The following is a 20,067-nucleotide window of genomic DNA, read 5'->3' as shown; positions in this document are numbered from 1 at the left end:
CAGGCGATTCTAAGAGGGTCGACGTGTAGGCCTTTGTTGATTTGGAATGGATTGTTCCAATTCTCATGTAAAAGAATGTATAGCATAGTGGCAGTAAGAATTTGATGCCAAGTTATTTAAATAATAGATTTTGAGTAATGATGAGTACAGAAATCCAGTATTATTTGTTGGCATAATTAATATTTTATATAAATTACCTAAATAAATCATGTCATTGTTATATTTAGAACAATGCATTTCCATGACACTCTGAAAAGTGTGGGTTACATGTCATCAGAATTATTAAAGTTGCCCTACTTGTACTCTGTCCCGCTTTTCCTAAGCTTCTTCAGCCCCTCCTCATTTTTACCTTTCAATTGGACAAATACTGTATTTATATGCGCCATCTTACCCTAAGCAATCAAATAGAAAGCAGCCGCAAACCGAGACAACTGCTTGATCAAGGGTACTGCGAACATACTTTAACCAGAGAGTTAATATTGCCCTGATTTATATCGATGCTAAAACTAATAGTTTGTTTCTTTTTTCGTCAGATTCCCATCACCAGTGTATGCCTTAACAAATCTTTCAAGGAATGTGAAGAAGATGTTATTGTACTTCACTCAGGACTCAGATTGAATCAATTGTTGACGGCAGAGAAAATACACATAGAGACAGAGCAAGTAAATGAGGAGCCTAGAATACTAACAGAGAAAGACGTTACGTCAATGTTACGTTATGGGCTACGTTCTGAACATTTAAAGGAGCTGTCGTGAGTATCACTTTGGTTAACGTGACTTTGGTTAAGGTTAGAATGTTTGTTTGATTTATAAACGCAACGTCTTAGAACTCTAAACGTGGTATACTATGTTATAAGTGTTACGGAACAGCAACAGAAAAAAAGTATACATATATATATAAAGTTTATATATATACAGTATATACACAACACTGAAATGCCTAGTGGAACAGATGTTTTAAGTTTCGTCTTAAAAATGTTAGACGCACTACAAGTTTTTACTTTAAGATAAGAGGCAGCTTGTTCCACTCTTTAGGTCCTACTATAGATAAAACGCAGTCCCCAAATGTCTTTCTCTTCGTTATGGGCACATAATACACCGGCACAACACCAGACCTTAGTGTATATCAAGATTATTTCTCAACAAAGTAGGTTACCAAGTAGCTCGGAGCTAAACCGTTAATGCATTTATATGACATACAAAGTACTCTGAAATGAATCCTAAATTTCATTGGAAGCCAATGTAGCTCCTTTAAACAATATGTTGCACTATCATACTTCCTTTTGGATGAGATAAGCTTAGCGGCAAAATTTTGCACCCTTTGTTATTTGATGATAGAGGCGTTTGGTAAGCCAAATAATAATGTGCTACAATAATCCAATTGCGGGATCACTAACGCATATACCAACTGCCATAGAGATGGTCTGTCTAAATAACTGCTTAAAACCTTTAAGGGAAGGCTCGCAAATTTAACCGGCGATGATCGAAGGCCCAGCCGTTGCTATCCAGTGTAATGAGCACAGCAACCAGCTGGTAATGAGTCATGCTTGAACGCACACATTTCCTGCCTTCCAGGAGTCAGTGGACAGTTGTATGCACTTGACTATGAGACCACAAATTAAGCCTCTTATGCACAAAAGAAGACCAGACAATGAACTGGTCACTTTGGTCCAGGATGTACACAAAAGGGTTATAGAATTTTCTCTGCAGGTTGGAGAATTGTTTATCAATAAAGCTACTACATATAGGCTACTGTAACTGCATTGAGTTACTACACAGTTGTGTGTACTTTGCTGACGGTTTGTGCTCGTAACATGAATTTTACGTGGCGCTTTCATCGCTATTTTTTCTTTCGTGTTTTGCAATTGAACTAACGGAGACACTCCGTTTGGTCTTGAATCCCTTAATACACAAAAACCTACATCATCAATGCTCTAGACAATCTCTCAAACCTGTGGGGACTTTTCTTTCGTTCGTACTATAAACAGTTTATTGAAATGACAGTAAATATATAGCCTAACCATTAAAACTCTCGTACGTATCTATATGCAGAATCACTTCCACGTGAGTCATGCAGTCAGACAGTAGGCTAAGACATGTGCGTGATCTTACTTTCACGTTGCGCAGCTGCTTTCGGGTTGTAAAAAACCTGAACAGTTCGCGACTTGTGCAAGAAAAATTGTTATTGCATGGCGCTTTACGAAATGGAATGGCTAATAAAGAAACCAAATAATTCTTATTCATAGTAGACTTACTTGGCTTTAGTTGTAACGAAGTCACGAATGATATAATTTTAATTTAGTTTGAGAAATTACGTTTGTTCAGATCGTTTAGCATAAAGCATAAATTCGGTTTAGACTACAACGATATGACTAGCTGTAATTGTACTATACACTGAACCAATGTTTGAAAACTTGCGTTTGAAGCCTTCATGAATGGGTAATATGACTTTTTGTATCACATTGCGTGACATTTATTTCTTGGCAACTTGCCAACGTTACTTGAGATAGTAGTATTTCATCAGAGCCAGGCAAAAATAACAGTCTGCTGTTAGAGACAAGTTAGAGTAGCTATATTATGCCAAAAAAATGCCCTGTCTAACACCTGTTTGTTAACATTTTTTGGCACGTTTCCAAAAAACTTTTCATGGAGTAAACTATTTTGACTCCACTCTAGAATTAATTAGGTCAGTCAGTAAAGGATCGGTAAAGTTATGCGAAATATTATCTTAGACGTTCAAGAAAATTTATATCCCCGTAACAAAGTAAAACCATGGATGTATATAAAACACACCTCAAGCTAACCGACTCATCCGCATGAACAAAACAATCTGTTCCCCATGATACACGAGGCACAGTCTATACCATACATACATAGCAAGATATCAAGGCCCCAATAGCTACAGTATGGCCATCTTTATCAAAGTAAACCTTGCAATCCCATGTTTTAGGCCACTTGGCATGATTAACTAAATGCTCAATATTTTTTCCATGTCCTTGTAGAAAACGTCAACTTCGCAAAATACAATAAGTTGTGTTTTTGTTGTTACGTGAGATCCGTAACCGACGAAGTGGTTAGGCTATGTACTATACTCTTAACTATGGTAGGATAATTATTTTTCCTTTTTTGTGTGGAAATTCTAGAAAATACTTTCTTTTTCCTCCGCTTAACAGCAGATGTGGTCGTATAGTTTATTCATAAATGGGTGTACTAGAGCCTTGTTTACATGACATTTGTTGCTTTTAGCACGATATGCCAGTTTCGCGTGAATTTTTCGAAAGTATTTTGCCTGTTCTTTCGTAAAATTTGGAAAGGTGTACCAACTTACTGTTCGTACACAATTGGTAATTTCTCTATGCTCATTATTGTTTCCATGTCCTTGTAGAAAACGTCAACTTCGCAAAATACAATTAGTTGTGTTTTTGTTGTTACGTGAGATCCGTAACTGACGAAGTGGTTAGGCTATGTACTATACTCTTAACTATGGTAGGATAATTATTTTTTCTTTTTTTTTGTGTGGAAATTCTAGAAAATACTTTCTTTTTCCCCCGCTTAACAGCAGATGTGGTCGTATGGTTTATTCATAAATGGGTGTACTAGAGCCTTGTTTACATGACATTTGTTGCATTTAGCACGTTATGCCAGTTTCGCGTGAATTTTTCGAAAGTATTTTGCTCGATCTTTCGTAAAATTTGAAAGGTGTACCAACTTACTGTTCGAGTAGAGAAAAGAGAGATGGATCAGTGTTAGTGAATGAAAATACTTTGTACAGGAAAAGAAGTCTGAAAGTATTTTGAAACATTCGATACGAAAATAGTTCATGAAGATTTCAACTCGTTCTTGAAATAAATCTCCTACTGTGGTCAGAGTGCCATTGTTACGTAAAAACCACAGACCAGGAAAAGGCAAGTACCGCTTTTGTTAACAAACAATAGCAGCGCTTCTGTGTTGGGAGCTCAATGCTCATTACTTTCACGGAGTTACCGTGGGTGTGTGCACTCAAGCGTGAGTGATATGCAGGCTGCATAATGAGCAGTGGTGTGCTGCTGGCTGGGCCTTCGATCATCGCCGGTTAAATTTGCGAGCCTTCCCTAAGCGATACAAAGTGTGCACGGCTTTTCTACATTTTTCACTTATATGTTTGTGAAAAGATACTTCAGTATCAAGCCAGACTCCCAGAAAATTAATACAATTGCTTTCGGATATATGAACCTGATTAATTTTAATACCATTAATATTTTTCTTTTAGATTTACTGCCAAACTTTATATACTTTATAACTTGATGAACACTGACAACCGTTGATATGAGGCTTAGGCTGAGCAACTACAATAATGGCTTCCGAACACAATAAAAGCAATGAGACGGTTTTCTGGCGGTGATATTAATCTCTATCTTGCTTGCGCAAAGATTCAAGCATACCAGTTCAGCTATGTTGTAAATGTTTCTGGCGTACTCTCATTTAACGATTCATCAAAATGGAAACACACATTCTGTATGTAGACTTAATCACTAATATACAGTGCGGTGAAAATTACAGAAAATTCAGATTCATTCTCGAGAGTTATTGGAACGTAAGAAAATTGTGGGAACTTTCAGGGAACGTAAAGATTTCAAAATACATATTTGACTGTATCATAAAACTCCCCCTATTACAAGAAGAAAGTTAGAGTGTGATGAGAACTTTCTCTTTTTTTTGACAGTTATCGTACTGTTTTAACTTAGTACATCGACATAGTTGTATAGAGTAACTGACATTAACGAAACGTAAGCAACTCATTAAATGGCATCAGCAATAACATTTCGAAAATGCTTCATCTCCAAACTATACTCTTGCAAACTGAAACTCCATCTCAACATTGATGAATGTTAATCCATTATCATCATTGCACACAATCATCGGAAACTTGACTACATTTAAGTCTACATCAAAATACCGTATAAAGTCAATAGTGATGCTAACGTTTCTTTTTCAACCGTAAAATTATTTTTCTGTTGTCAAACTGGGTGGTTATTTACTTAATCCGTCTCTTGAAGTAATACTCCACGAGCAGCATCATCACTGGCATCTACTGCAAGTTTGAACGTACATGGTGGATAACTTCCGCCACACGACTCAACCGACTTACTCACATCATCAGCTTCCCATTAAATACTGTAGCATAGTTCGGTGTAGTATTTAAACAGGCGTTTTATTAAAAACTAAATTATGCAGCTGCATAAATGCAAAATATGCTCTTTCATAAGTTCTACTCTTTTATCACAGTTGCCTAGTCTATTATCACTACATTTCAATAACAGCTCAATAAAAAACTTGGAAAACTTATAGTTTAATTTTTCCCTCTTTGGAAGTTTATCGTCATTTTTCTCTAGGTCAAGGTGCATGGGGCTTACGATATAAACAGATAAAGGTGTTTCTGCGCGTGTAACGCGCGTAAGCGGGTTACACAGGACAACATTAACAATAACATGTAAGGGCACCCGCCTGTCAGAAGTATAATGTTTAGATAATATATAATTCCCTTATATAACATATAACACTCTTCATAACAGTCAAGTGACACATATTCTATTCTAATGGGCTAGTGCAAAACTTGTGTTTTACCAAACAGAGTCATCGGGCTTCCAAGTAGTTGGAAGGTTTATGGTGTCTTGATAAAATTGAAACACTTATTTTTCTTCTGTTCGATAGCTAAACTCATATCTTCATTTCTACTCAAAAGGTTCGCAGGTTGCACGTTGCCTCTCTCCTTCTCATCGGAGTCACTTCCTATAGACATGAGGTCAAGGAACATTAAAGGTAAATCAGCATTGTGTGTAATGCAGTTTATAAGGAAGTGAATCATAATATTTAGTTATTCTTCACATTCAGTGATGGACATTAAACAAGTAAACGTTATTTATCTACATTTAATAATTTGATTTCATTGTAATAGGAGAATGAAGGAGATTTCTTCCCCACAAAGAACGATGTCCTGTAAATTGTTTAATTAAATGGCTTCAGAATCTTTGCGCTATTTTACAACCGAATACCAATGTGTCTTTCTGGTGGCTAGAGTTGTTAGTTTTCCAATATTGTTGAAATTGTTGAGCATGTTCAAAACAAGTCATTATAGCATTCCGTATAGTAAATGCATGTGTTCCTTTTCTTTTTATTTAATTCAGTGATACTTTGCAACTCTGACAATAACGTAGTGAATGACTTTATTTCTAATTTCAAACTAATCAAGTGTATCAGATTTTAAAGACTAATAATCAAGAAGATTATGATAGCCTTAGTTCGAAGACCATATCCAGAGCACTCATTTTAGCACATACCTTAATATAATGCATAAAGACTCATTCAGTCAATATATTTTAAATTTGATGAAATGTAACGGCATCTCTCGAGTTAGTAACAATAGACTGAGATTGATTTCCATGTAACAGAATGGATAATTTTGACTTCCATTGCCTATCACCCAAAACTCCTTCGACTGTGGTTTGAACTTCGGAATGATGTGGACTTCTAAATATGTGTGATATTACAAGAAAATTATCTTTTTTTTCCCCTAAATATATCAAAGCAATGTGTTTGGTCTTTCTTAAATTAACTGTCCATGTTTGCAGCAAAGTCGTATTATTAAGTAAAATACGATCAAGCTTAAAGTCATAAACACATTCTTAAAATGTTGCAGATTGCAAGCAATTATTAAAGTTAGAGTTGTGAACATATCAACGTCTTAAACATTCTGAAGGCAATGTGTATCCGTTGACAGAAGTGGTAAGCGGAGTAACTCAATAGAGAGAGAATTGTGCGGAAAACGACTCAACCATTAAACATTCACTTAGGTGATCGTGAACAATAACATAAATATTATGTAGGCCTATATGAGTACTAATGGACCATGTTCATTATTTTCCATGTAGTCTGTTGGAGTCTATTTGACCGTGAATTTCTACTGAACGTTCAATCTGGCAACTTTGAGGTAAGTGCACTCAGGAAGTGGTTGTCATAATTTATAAACACTATTTAGTTTTTTCTTCTTGATATACAGTTGGATATTGGCAAAATTGTAAAGATACTTCTTTTTCTGGCTTGTATTTGTTTCTTCTTCTAGGCTACCGTACAGCTTCCATCTATGCGAGTTGGTCGCTGATATTTTTTAAACTTAATATTAACATTTTAATAGAAATTAAAAATTCACGTGATGTATTGTCCATGGTATATATAGTTGTAGTCAAACAAATTAGCCTTCATTTCTACATGATAACCCTATTTCTCCAGTCGGAGAGCTGACCTCAAAATACGACCGTTATTGCGCAATTTTCAACTCGCCAAAGTAGACCCGGATGTACTTCATCCTCGTAACCCGTGAAACATAAGCGAGCGTTGCTAAGGGGTCGTCTGGTTTGTTTATTCATGTCAAATTGTATATATAATAGGTTGATGTAACCAAATTTGGTGAGGTACCGCCCTAAATAGACTTACGAAGGCGGAGAAACGTCAATCACCTGAGATAAGTATATGAATATTGAGAAGGAACAATTTCTCTCCGCATCTACCGAGCCACTAGTGGAGGCGAGTAAGGTAGGTATATCGTGCTTTGGATCTGTGCCATTTGCGTCCCATAAGTCAAAATGCGCATTTAAACATGTAGGCATACTCATAAGACGTATTTTAGTTACAGGGAGAGGTTTCATGTTTGTTCACCAATAGTAATTGTGTCAAATCGTTCAGCTAATTTAATGGCCCTGGTGACTGCTTTTCTGTAGCTTATTTGCCGTACGTGTACACGTTAGGTTATTTACTGTACGTACATGAAGCACAAGCCTAGTGTTAAAATTAACTCAACTTAGGCCTAATGTAATCTTGCGTAGGCCTAGGCTAGTCGAATTGTCGCTGGTATTGGTAAGAAAACTTCAGTCTTCAGATCTACAACTTTGTAATAGTTGGACTGTTTGATTCTCGTCAAACTAAAACTGATTGACAACTGAATGCATTTATTAATTAACCTTAGCACAGTGTTGTCAAGCTTTACCACAGCATAACTTACCGACCGAAAGTATTACAAAATGGTTGGCCATAGCAAATTCTAGTACTCTTACTCTTGACTAGGCTTAGCCTAGGCTAGACTGAACTGTAACTCATCAGACGCGTTCGGCACCTTAAAACCAAAACTAGTAGTACATTCCCAACTCTAGATAAAATTTAGTTGTGACTGCATATTTTTTTTTTAATTTCATGCACTTGTTAAACGTAGGCTATATGTTAGTTCTAATCGTATTCGTACCACTGTGGCCTGGCTGACCCAGGTCCTTTTTTCTTTCTGAAGACCTAGGCCTATGCCTACTGTATTGAGCTTCGTATAAGACTAGGTGCAACATTTTTATGTGCAACATTTTTAATGTGCAACATTTTTAAAAGTGGCATTAATGGCATTGTGGACTTAGATTTATTTTTAGATTTATTTCTACTAGTGTAGCAGATGCTACAAATCTGGATGCCTTCTTAAAACCTTAGAAGTAAGAGGCTAATGCTTAGGCAAACATTGCTGTTAATAGTGTTATGCATACTGCAGGCTCCTGGTAGCTTTGTAGCACAAGTTCTAGCCTAGTAGTAGCCTAGTATGTTCTGAAGTCCTAATTATAGTGTATGGGTTTGTATGTCAGGACAATAACTTGTACTATTCATACATTGTGTTAAGTTGATGTGCGAGTCCGTATAGAGAACAGTTTTTGTAATTGGCTGCTCAAACAATCATTCAGTAAGCCATTCTCACCATCATAATGTAAGGGTGTTTGCCACTGAAAATAAATGTTTTTCTTGATCAGAGAACTCTGGGTTTGGTGTGGGGACCAAACACAGAGCAAGACACATAAAAAATAGAAAACTCAACTGGATTGGATCAAAAGAAATTATAATTATGAATAACAAACAATATACAATACAGATGACCTGGGCCCAGTCAAAGAATTAAATAAAACAACTTACAGTAGTGAGGTGCACACCCAAAAGTAAAGTAAATACACTTAATTTATAAAGCTGTTCTGGTGAGTCTGCGTGCTGGTGACATCAGGTACAGGTCTTCCACGACATCAGATACAGTATTCCACGACATCGGTAAAGAGTTGAACAGATAAATGGTATAATGTCTGATCCCAACAAAATAGTATCCTTTAATTAATTAGCAATAGAGTCCCAGGCTATCCTCCAGTAAAATAATGTGTATATCCTTGTGGTAAAATAATGTCAGTTATAACAAATGGTGTCCCGGAATATCCTTTATGGTAAAATTATATCCTCTAAGTAAATAATATTCTTTATAGTAAATAATGTCCCAGACTGTCAGTAGAGTATGACTCCTTCCATAAAATGATAAGGACTGCAGTAAATTGAACTTGTAAATTAAGGTTTAAAACAAACTATCCAGCATTAAAACTATATATATCTCCTCTTGTGCAACTGTCTTGCTCCAATACTTATGGCCAACTGCCTGACTCCCTATACCCTCACAAAACTCCTTTGTTCCTATAATATATACACTATACTCAGACCCCATTTCCTGTGAGGGCTAATTTCCAGGAAGAACAAAGATAGTTGCTTAGCAACCCAGAAGGAGAAATCTTAATCCCCCTCCTTTTACCACCACGAGCAACATCTAAATACACACACTGTACAAATGCATAGCCCTCTGTACAGTGAGCACTGTACACTAATACTAATAAACAAGTAAAACTATAGTGCAAAAGAAAACTTTATGTAAGAGCTGACCATCTTACAATAACTATTACATCTCCTTGTAAGTGTACTTAGTGCATATATTTATGGTAGAGTGCATTGCAATCATTCATTCTTTTTGTAACATAACTTTTAACGGAAATTTATAACGAAGGCATAAATAAGTTTTGACATTCTAGTTTTGTAACAGGTAAGTACTATTTTGTCAGCTTCCATGCCAAAGGACAGTTCTTGTAGTTTATACCACCCTGATAGGGCTACAGGTCCCTGTGCTGTTTGCCATGAATCAAAAACTCGCTATTGGCATGCTGAACAGGCAATGCCAAAGCACACTAAATTACTCATCATATTAGGAGAAAGAGACATATCTGATCACTCATGTATATGTTATGCATGTCAAAAGAGATTGATGAAATCAAGTGAATTTGCAGCAAATAAACGGAAAGCCTCAAATTTTTGCCAGATTCCTAATTGTTGTAACAAAGAAGAAAGAGTGCATCAAACTGCCAAGATAATTAAACCGGAAAAATTGCAAGAACTGTTCAGTTTGGAAAAGCAAGTTGCTGTTGACATTTGCAGCAGTCAGTCAGGTATATTTCTTTGCCACAGCCACTACAACTTGGTAACCAGAACTTGGAATAGGTGCACTGTGTGCTCAACATCTTTCACATGTACTTTGAGAAACTTTACTGATACAAGTACCATTAAACATTTTGTTGCCGAAAGAATGCAAGCAGAGTACAATGAAAATGTGAACAGTCTTTGTAACACATGTTATCAAGCTGTAATAAGATTCAGTAAAAGTAGAGAGTACAGTGACAGAGTAAGATCGTCTAAGGAACATCTTTCAGACTCAATTGAGTCATGTTGCTATTTTGAACACACTGATAGCAATGCACGTGCTCTATCAAACACAATTCAGTTTGTTGGTGGTCGTCTATTAAAGGATGAACCAGTTCTACTGGAAACAGTGTATAAATACTATGAATCTGCTTTTGATCAGTTTTCTCCTACGGCATCTATAGGCAATATTATATCCCAAAAGAAAAATCCTGTTCAATTACTATCCTACCTAAAAGCTGCAATTGGTGACTGTATTGTTTGTTCACATGTTACTAATGAAAGAAGACTTGGAACAATGTTGAGACGTTGTGGAAGTGATGTCATTTCTTCATTGCATAAACTTCTGTTTTCGTTCACTAGAGAAAGAAAGATATTACAGGCTTCAGTAGAGAGTTTGCAAATGAGCCAGTCATCAGCTGAAAGAAGTGATTACTTTAATCATTGTCTTGTATCAAGTGATCTGCAGACTGCATCAGTTAATTGCTCCAAGTACTTCATTGACAACAAACCTTCTGTAGCATTGTGTAATTTCTCTGTTGACAGTGAGATATCAAAGATACCACCTCTTTTGTGGAATTTTGTTTGATGTAGCACCCTCTCAGATGCTGAACAAAACAGCTAGCAAGCTATCAAATAGAATGGACCAGACACTTTTTGCAGCAGCTTCATCCTTCAGAGACTGTCCACCACAAAAAACGATTGAAGCGTTTGTTTATTTGTACTTCTTTCCTGAGCACCTGTAATGATCATGTTATACACCCCTCCATATGGCTCTGTCTGATGTTGTTGACCGCTTTTCTAGTTCATCATCATCTTGTTTTCAGTTTTTGTCTGCTTTTGGTATCACTGTCAGTAAAACCACTCTCCAAAGATTCCAGACAGCTGTTGCAGTGGAAGAAATGTCTAGAAAGCCTTTTCTACTATGCAAAGGTTTCTCCATTGCATCTGTTGATAATATTGATAGAAGTTCCAGTTATGCAGCAGTCTCTGCTTCAAATTGTAATAGAGGGTTCCATGGTACTTCTGTGCAAGCTGTACAACCTTTACCAAGTGCTGTAGATGACATTGGTCATACCAGTTGCCATGATATTCCATCTTCCAGCCAAACACAAGTAGACAAAGACATACTAGATGAGTACCACAGAGGTTCATCATCTCTTCCCCCCCAGCCTGCAATGGTGCCAATTTGGTCAAAGCCAAACCAATTCCTATCAGCAGATTCTTTTTCTGATACAGTAGCAGAATCATTAGCTCTATCAAAAATGAAGCATTCAGTTTTCATGTATATGTTTACAAAATTTGTGTGTCACTCCGAAAACCTAAATTTGTCAATTCCCGACCTAAAGAATGCAGTTTCTCAATTTTATGCAACAGATCCAGTAAAGTCTACCATTCAGTTTACATGCATTCTGTCAGAACCAGCAGATAATGCTGAAACCATCAGGCATGTCCTTGATATCCTACATGAGAAACATTCAATTGGCAATGGGACACAGTATCTCATTGTTGCTGGAGATGCAAAGACATATGAATACCTTCTTGAGGCAAAGAGGTTGTATGGGGATGACTTAAATTGGCTCTTGCCTTATCTCGGGGAATGGCATCTGCTAAAAAAATACACAGGGACCCTTCATGAAAATTTATCTTGATGCTGGTCTGAAGCAATTGCTTGGGTTATTTCACAAGGGTAGTACTCTTACAGCTGTTGCAACTGCATCAGGGTTCAGGAAAACCCACAAATTCCTCATGCAGTCATGGGAAGCTATGTACAGACACCAGATGCAAATATTTAATTCCCATGTGCATTCAACAGGTGCAGGGCAATTTCAGAAGTTATATTCATGTATTGCATCAAAACTTAGGTCCCATAGATCAGATATATTCAAGCACTTACAGCATGAACTTCAGTTGTCTGGTACCTTTTATGAGGAATTCTTTTCGGTTTTGTCATTGCATGGGTCAGACAGATGCTACATCACAATTTTGGATAGACTTTACACATAGGGACATGTTCCATTATACCTGTTTGTTTTTAGCCATTAGACTAAGACAGTTTCATTTGTGCACTGTGTCAGTAAGGAGGCTTGCTCCTATTTTCCATGCCATGGACCGTCCCACTTATCTCAAACTTGTTCCTTTTCACATGGCGAGTGTTAAGCAGTATCCTCCAGAAATTCTTAAACATCTTGAAAGTGGTGCATTTGCTGTTAGTATTTCTGGTGCACCTGGCTGCTGTGTTGCTTTGGATGAATCACATGAGATGATCATAAACAAGGAAGTGAAAATGGCTATGACTACCACTGGGATGGGAAGTCTCACACGTCTCCTACACTATCTGCCATATCGCTCCCAACTTCTAAAAAATCTGAAATCAGAGTTGCTGCCTCCGCAAACTACTGGCCATGCACTTGAGTCACATTCATTTTATCGTATGACTGAAACCAATGTGTCAAATTACATAGAGAAGTTGAAAGAGGCAGTAAATCTGTTCTCTGCAACAACTAAATCAACTCTCATAAGCCACATATTCACAGGAGAAGTGGCTTCTCCTTACGTATCTAGTGATCTTCAGAATTTTTATCAGAAGGGAGAAGAAGATGTGACATCATTTATAAATTGCGTCCTTTTGAACACTTGTGGGGAAAAAAAACCCAGAAGGTCACGCAGAAACATTCGTACCTTTACTGTAAAAAAAAAACAGTATTTAAGCAAAAACAGGAGCTCAAGGATCACAGATTACAAATTGCTTCATTAAGACGACAGATAGCTTTCTCCAAATCATCACAGCAGCCAGTGCAGTCACTGATGCAGTTTCTGTGTTTACCACGTGCAATCTGCACTGCTGATGAATTGCCTGTCAAGGCATCTAAGGCTCTCTCAGCAAAGGAATTCCAGAGCCGCTACCCTCATTGTTTTCTCTCTGAAGTAAGTTTTGAACACAATGAGAATAACTGTTACATTATTGAGGGAATGTTTTTAATTAATTGCCCTCCACTCAGAGTTCACACTACTTTTGGTGAGTATGCTCAATTTTTGTACAGGCGATGGGTTCAACGCTCTATTAAGTTGTTTAAGGCAAAGGAAATCCACATTGTTTTTGATCATCCTCATAGACATGGTATCAGTCCCAAAGATGTTGAAAGAAAGAGGAGAAGGGTGGAGGTTACTGATTGTGATGCTTTCACATCTATTTGTAAGGATACTGTATGCCCTGGTCATAAATGGAAAGAGTTCTTGTCAGATCCACTTCAGAAAAGACTCCTGGTAAACTTTTTGTCATCAGAATTGTTGCAGTTGCACGTTCAAAGTTGTGCAAGTCTGAATGTTTCTTCTACTGCACTATATACTGCAGGGGGTTTTGATGAAGGAAACAAAGACCAAGCTTTTGTTGCCCATAACGCAGGTGATATTGAAGTTGTACCAAGTCTGATGTCAAATCACGAGGAAGGCGATTCCCGTGTTTGGTTTCATGCTAAAGTCACAAGTAGAAATGTAGTGATTTATTCCCCTGACCGAGACACATTTCATGTTGGGTTGCCACTCATGTCACTAATTGTTAATAAGGTAATCATTGTGCAGTTGCGTGCAGCAAAAGCTGATGACCTGTTTCTTCACATGAATTTATTTTATGATGCTTTGACAAAGGATTTACAACTGCAAAAGATTGGGGCTGATATGATTTGTTATATTCCTACTTTAATACAGTTGCTGTATATTGTAAGTGGCTGTGACTTCACATCTTTCTTTAGGGGCCACTCCAAACGTAGTTTTTTACAGACATTCTACAGAGACTGTGAATTTATTGCAGCTTTGGAGGGAGGGGGTAGCCTTCACAACTACTGTGCTGATTCTTGGGAAAAAGGACTACTGTCATTTTACAGACTAATTGGTTCTGTCTACTTTAGAAAATTCAGTAGTGCTTTCCAAGAAGAAGCTCCTGTTGAGTTATTCAGAAAGATTTGCCCTAATCACAGCTCTGTGGATGGGCAGATAGCATTCCTAGAAAAGATTCGTGAAGGTCACTTTCACAGAATTTCTGATGAATCGGAATGGTTGCCATCGACATCTGCATTGAAACTGCATTGGCAAAGGTGCTGCTGGGTGGCTCGGTTGTGGGCTGAAGCTTGCAATAGCAATGTTATTGTTCCCCTTGTTACATCCCATGGGTGGCTTATATCAAGAGACACAATTAGTTTTGTATGGGACACAGATGAAAATATTTCCAAGGTGGATTCAAATCAAAGAATGCTCAAGGGGGGTTGCAAGTGTACCAAAGGCTGCTTGCAAAACTGGTGCAAATGTAAGAAGGGTTCAAAATCATGTTCTCTATTTTGTATGTGTAAAAACTGTCACAATGTGTCACTTGAAGAAAGCACTTCCAGTCAATCAACTTTACCACAAACATCAAGTGGTAGTGATTCATGCTCTGATTATTCCGATGAAACATCATGTGAATCAGATCAAAACTCTGTAGTTGATCCTGGAAATGTTACCTTTGATGGTTACAGCACTAGTGACAGTTTTGATTCGCCTCTTGATTTAGAGATACCGTGTATTGATGAAACAGATCCGTTCAATTTCTATATATTTTTCCATTTATTTCACAGGTGCTGTCACCAATTTGGAAAATGTCATTAGCAGCAAATTATTGTTAATTATTAGGAAACACTTGTCTTCTTGTAAGATTTGCCTATAGCATTGAATTCCTTGTCCCTTCCAAAATACAAATTTGAAATATCTTACCCAATTTGAAAGCCTCCAAAAATGTAACTGATATTCATAAGCAGATTGCTCATTGTAGGATTTATCTCTTGTCAGCCTCCGAGTAGTGTAATCTTGTTTGGTAATGATCACAAGTTAACCAGAGAGCGGTATGCCAACTGTGAATGCATAGCACAATGTTTATGTACGTATTTATGTAAGTGTGTGTACGCGTGTGTGTATGTATGTATGTATGTACCTGTGTACATACCATGCTTGTGTGTAAAACTTGTTATGTTTGTCTCTATATGATGCCTTTTATTTTTCATTGATATCAGAGGTTAGTTGAGCTTAACAAAAAGCAAGTGTGAAACCTTCCTAACCCTGAAGCTTGAGAATGTTAAATGTGTGACACAACTGTCATACAGTATGACTGATTCTTTACCAAAACTGCTTCATCGAAACCCGAATGCATTTATGTATTCTGGTTTTGTTATGTTTTTTCTTTGTACATTACTACATTTTCTGCCAAGGTTTCTTCTTTATTTACAACTCCATTAAACAGAGAAGTGAATTTATGTTACACTTTGCTGTGTAAGAAATTAAAACGTGTGATATGCCATAGTGTACAGTAAATCATTAAAGAGCATTTTTTTTTTACATTCTACAAGAACTTTCAGTAGAAGTATCTTACTTGCCATCTATTCCTTACCAAAGACTTTCAACTTGTTGTTACTTTTTAGTCAACTGTATTTTCATTGCTCCCATAGAAAAGGGAAATAGCTATGTGAGTTGTTGACAAGTGTAAATTCACTTTTTTGAGTGTTTCATGTATTACGGTAAGAGATCTCTATTTTATACTTGCATGTCTTCAAATTTTCATTTTGCCTCGTCTAAGTACTAACTAAATGCCATCCATTCACTACAATTTCTTTCCAAAACTTTCAACGTGTGCTCTTTATTATACCAGTATCTTCTTCACTTTTGAACTTATAATATTGTGCGAAGTGTGTATGACAAGTGCAGAAAATGTTTTACCTAAGTGTTTAGTGCATTATAAAGAGATCACATTATTGACTAATTACTCTTGACATGCTCGTGCAGTAATGGTTGCTGTTACATTGATGCCAGTCTGCCTCATTTATTCATTCTTTCTTTTTTTAATGATTAACATACTCTTCAAACGCTTTCATAGTAATGTATTCTTGCCATCCAGCCTTCATTACCATGTTTTGCTGTATTATAAGGTCATGCTAGTATGTCTACATGGCTGTGTGTTTATCCATCCATCAGTCTGCCAACAAAGTTTATCCATATTAAAGTCATTTAAAAATATGCTTTCATAGTACTTAATATATTCTTGCCATCCAGCCTTCATTACCATGCTTTGCTGTATTATAAGGTCATGCTATTATGTCTAGATGTCTGTGTGTCTATCCATCCATCAGTCTGCCAACAAAGTTTATCCATATTAAAGTCATTTAAAAATATGCTTTCATAGTAATATATTCTTGCCATCCAGCCTTCATTACCATGCTTTGCTGTATTATAAGGTCATGCTAGTATGTCTACATGTCTGTGTGTTTATCCATCCATCAGTCTGCCAACAAAGTTTATCCATATTAAAGTCATTTAAAAATATGCTTTCATAGTAATTTATTCTTGCCATGCAGCCTTCATTACCATGCTTTGCTGTATTATAAGGTCATGCTATTATGTCTACATGTCTGTGTGTTTATCCATCCATCAGTCTGCCAACAAAGTTTATCCATATTAAAGTCATTTAAAAATATGCTTTCATAGTAATATATTCTTGCCATCCAGCCTTCATTACCATGCTTTGCTGTATTATAAGGTCATGCCAGTATGTCTACATGGCTGTGTGTTCCATATTAAAGTCATTTAAATATACATTTTAACATGTTTTTTTTTTTTTCTGAGAAGATTACACTGACAAATGAAATGCTAATACACAGGTTCTCTTTTTCATTTTTTAGTCTGTGTTTTTATTTTAAAGATATTCATCATAGAATCCCAAATTGTGTTATTCCGAACATTGCTTTTCTCACAATTGTGTTTATTCTTAAGTATAAAGAACTTCAAAGAATAAAATAGGTTTAAATGTAAAGTATTTTTGGCCCTACATATCTGTTCAAAAATAACATATAAGGTTTTGCTCCTACCTAAAATGCCACACTATAAGAAACTCAAGTTCCTGCTACCCCCCATCCCAACTCACCCCAACCCCCACCCCACTTATGTCCACTTTCACACATATATGTATATGTCTGTGAGCCAAACAAGTACCTTAAAAGTTTCTCTTTTTCAAGCTGATGAGGATGGGAAGTACTCTGCTATTTGGGAGTAAAATGCAGGGATGATTCATGAAAGTTATTGTATTTGCAGTAACCTCTGTTTCAAATGGAATTCAGCAAGATCACCTTCAAGAAAGCTATTGCATACGTGACTCAACCCCAAGTATTCAAAGAAAAAGTCTATAAGTGAAATAAACTTCGTTGAAAAGACAGCTAAAATACGACTGCCTTGAGGCGATAGATTTATACAACAGCAATGGGTCCCATTTCAGCGAATCCATGCCAAGCTACAGAAACACGCATTGGCTATGGTCAAAGGGTACTGAGGGTGATCTTTGAGCTGTGCTGCCTGAGAGTAAGTGACAAGATGGCCGCGATGCGAACGATGTAGTACTGTCGTTGACAAAAGATCTGTGACTGGCCGTCCCAGATAATTTTGATCTCGGAAACAGTGCTCTAATGGATAACAATTACATAAGGAAACTTTTGTTGGTATTTTTATTTATGTTCACGGAGTAAACAGTTTACACGAGCAAATTTTATCAGTGCGTGGTGAAGGGCCCTTGACGTAGGTGTAAATTTACGGTAAGTCTCACCCTTCTGTTTTCGATAAAACCTTCTCTAACTTTCATATATGGAAAGGTAAGTCATTCCCCGTCATATTTAATATTTATTTAGCAAAGAACAGTTAAGAAACTTTGAGAATTTTACACTCGCACTCTGTTCTCTGTGTACAGCATTTCGCGGGTAAAATTTAAATATTTAAAAAATCGTGACGTAACAAATCTTTGAAAATATTGAGGGTCGCGAGGTCAGCTTTCCGACTGTCTCATTAAACCCTTATTCCTTTATTTCAACACTGACATTACTTATATACATATTGATTCATTACGTTACCAGGTTGAAGACATGGAATCGCTGCGTCAACTTTGTTCCGAAAAGGTCATCATGAAAAACAGGGGTCAATATTTAAAACAATGGTTAACCATCATATCTGTACAAATCGCATCAAATCATGACGTAAGTCGATCCATGTTCTTATATTAAATACTTTTATTCTTGTGGGACACAAAGTGACCTCTGGTGACCTCAAATGACCTTTGACCTTCACGAAACTTATAAGCTTTATGTACTTCATATACATATAGCTAATTTGAGATCTGTCCAAGCTTAGTTTCTTCAGATATCGTCTTTACAAAGTTTTCACAATTTGAACTCTGGTGACCTCAAATGACCTTTGACCTCAACCAAAAACAATAGGGTTTTTGGTTCCTTGCTTTAGGAAAAGGAACCTATGTAGTCAGGTGGGCGTGCGTGTGTGTGTGTCTGTGTGTGCGTCTGTGACACTTGCTTGGGTACACTGTATCTCAACAAGGGAAAGTTGGACCTAACTCAAACTTGGTATATAGATCCGCCATAGTGAGAAGGTGTGCCCTATTGTTTTTGGTGCCTGTGAAGGTCACCAAAGGTCAGTTAGAGGCCAACAACCCAAAATATTGAAACTGCAATAACTCCCAGTGCCAAGGTGCGACAAGGTTGATATTTCGGGACAAGTTGTGAACTGGTTAGGGGAACATTTTGAAATTTAACATTCATGTGATCCGAGGTCACCAAAGGTCAATTAATGTTAAAAAAACAAGTATTTTTGCGATAACTTGAGAACGAATTGTCCGTTAGGGTTGGGAGTTGCTTCAATGTAATCCAATTGTCGACCCGCATCTGAGTGACCCTTGACCTCAACTTGACCTCTGGTGACCTTTCAGTGTTTTGGGGATTTTTACAGTTCCGATGCTATTTTCAGATGTCAAAGGTACCTTCTGATCATAAATGTCAATAGGTTGACCCCGTGTGACCTTTGTGTGTGAAGTTATAATGCGGTCAAAGTTTTCGGTCGGAGTTAGGATGGCTTTACAGACTTGTCGTGTTGATTTTGGAATCAGGAGATCAAACTATATCTGAAACTAAGGTCTAAAGGTCAAAGGTCACATTAGAAAAATATGTGCTTATTTTGGGAGAAAACGGGCGAAAAGGAATTTTTTGGTTTTGATGCTAGATTTGGATATCAAAGGTACCTTCCGATCAAAAATGTCAATGGGTTGACACCCGGGTGAGCTTTGTGTGTGAAGTTATACAAGGTCAAAGTTAATTTTCAGACTTTTAATGCAATAACCCTCAGTGCCAAGTTGTGACACGGTTGATATCTTGGGACAAGTTGCAAATGGTATATGGGAATATTTTCAAACTTAACGGTCATGTGATCCGAGGTCACCAAAGCTCAATTAATGTTAAAAAAACTAGTATTTTGGAGGGAGAAAATGGGCAAAGAAAAAAATGTTTGAATTTTTATAGTTTTGATGCTATATTCACGTCTCACCGATCAAAAATGTCAATGGGTTGACCCCAGGTGACCTTTGTGTGTGAAGTTATATGAGGTCAAAGTTAATTTTCAGATATTTAATGCAATAACTCCCAGTGCCAAAGTGTGACAC

General features: G+C 36.9%; 2 protein-coding genes and 1 pseudogene across 2 annotated transcripts in view; all 3 read left to right on the top strand.

The window, feature by feature from the left end:
- Positions 1-20,067, top strand: part of LOC139982813 (uncharacterized) — an 890,000-nt gene that overhangs the window by 159,109 nt on the left and 710,824 nt on the right. The window contains exons 9-12 of the mRNA XM_071995913.1: positions 534-751; positions 5,722-5,798; positions 6,908-6,966; positions 18,479-18,598. Coding sequence (XP_071852014.1) covers positions 534-751; positions 5,722-5,798; positions 6,908-6,966; positions 18,479-18,598 — 474 coding nt within the window. The remainder of the gene's footprint in view (positions 1-533; positions 752-5,721; positions 5,799-6,907; positions 6,967-18,478; positions 18,599-20,067) is intronic.
- LOC139982816 (uncharacterized) lies at positions 6,990-12,724 on the top strand (annotated as a pseudogene).
- LOC139982815 (uncharacterized) lies at positions 13,220-16,791 on the top strand. Its single transcript, XM_071995920.1, has one exon. The coding sequence runs from the start codon at positions 13,368-13,370 to the stop codon at positions 15,198-15,200; it is 1,833 nt and encodes a 610-aa protein (XP_071852021.1). The 5' UTR covers positions 13,220-13,367; the 3' UTR covers positions 15,201-16,791.

The sequence above is a fragment of the Apostichopus japonicus genome, chromosome 16 (genome assembly GCF_037975245.1).
Source record: "Apostichopus japonicus isolate 1M-3 chromosome 16, ASM3797524v1, whole genome shotgun sequence".
In the NCBI taxonomy this organism is placed as follows: domain Eukaryota; kingdom Metazoa; phylum Echinodermata; class Holothuroidea; order Aspidochirotida; family Stichopodidae; genus Apostichopus; species Apostichopus japonicus.
Note: the sequence above shows the minus strand (reverse complement) of the source record. Positions and strands in the feature narration are given on the sequence as shown.

Bases quoted from the DNA above. Each gene is read 5' to 3' on its own strand.
- LOC139982815 (XM_071995920.1), top strand. From the start codon at position 13,368: ATGCAGTTTCTGTGTTTACCACGTGCAATCTGCACTGCTGATGAATTG.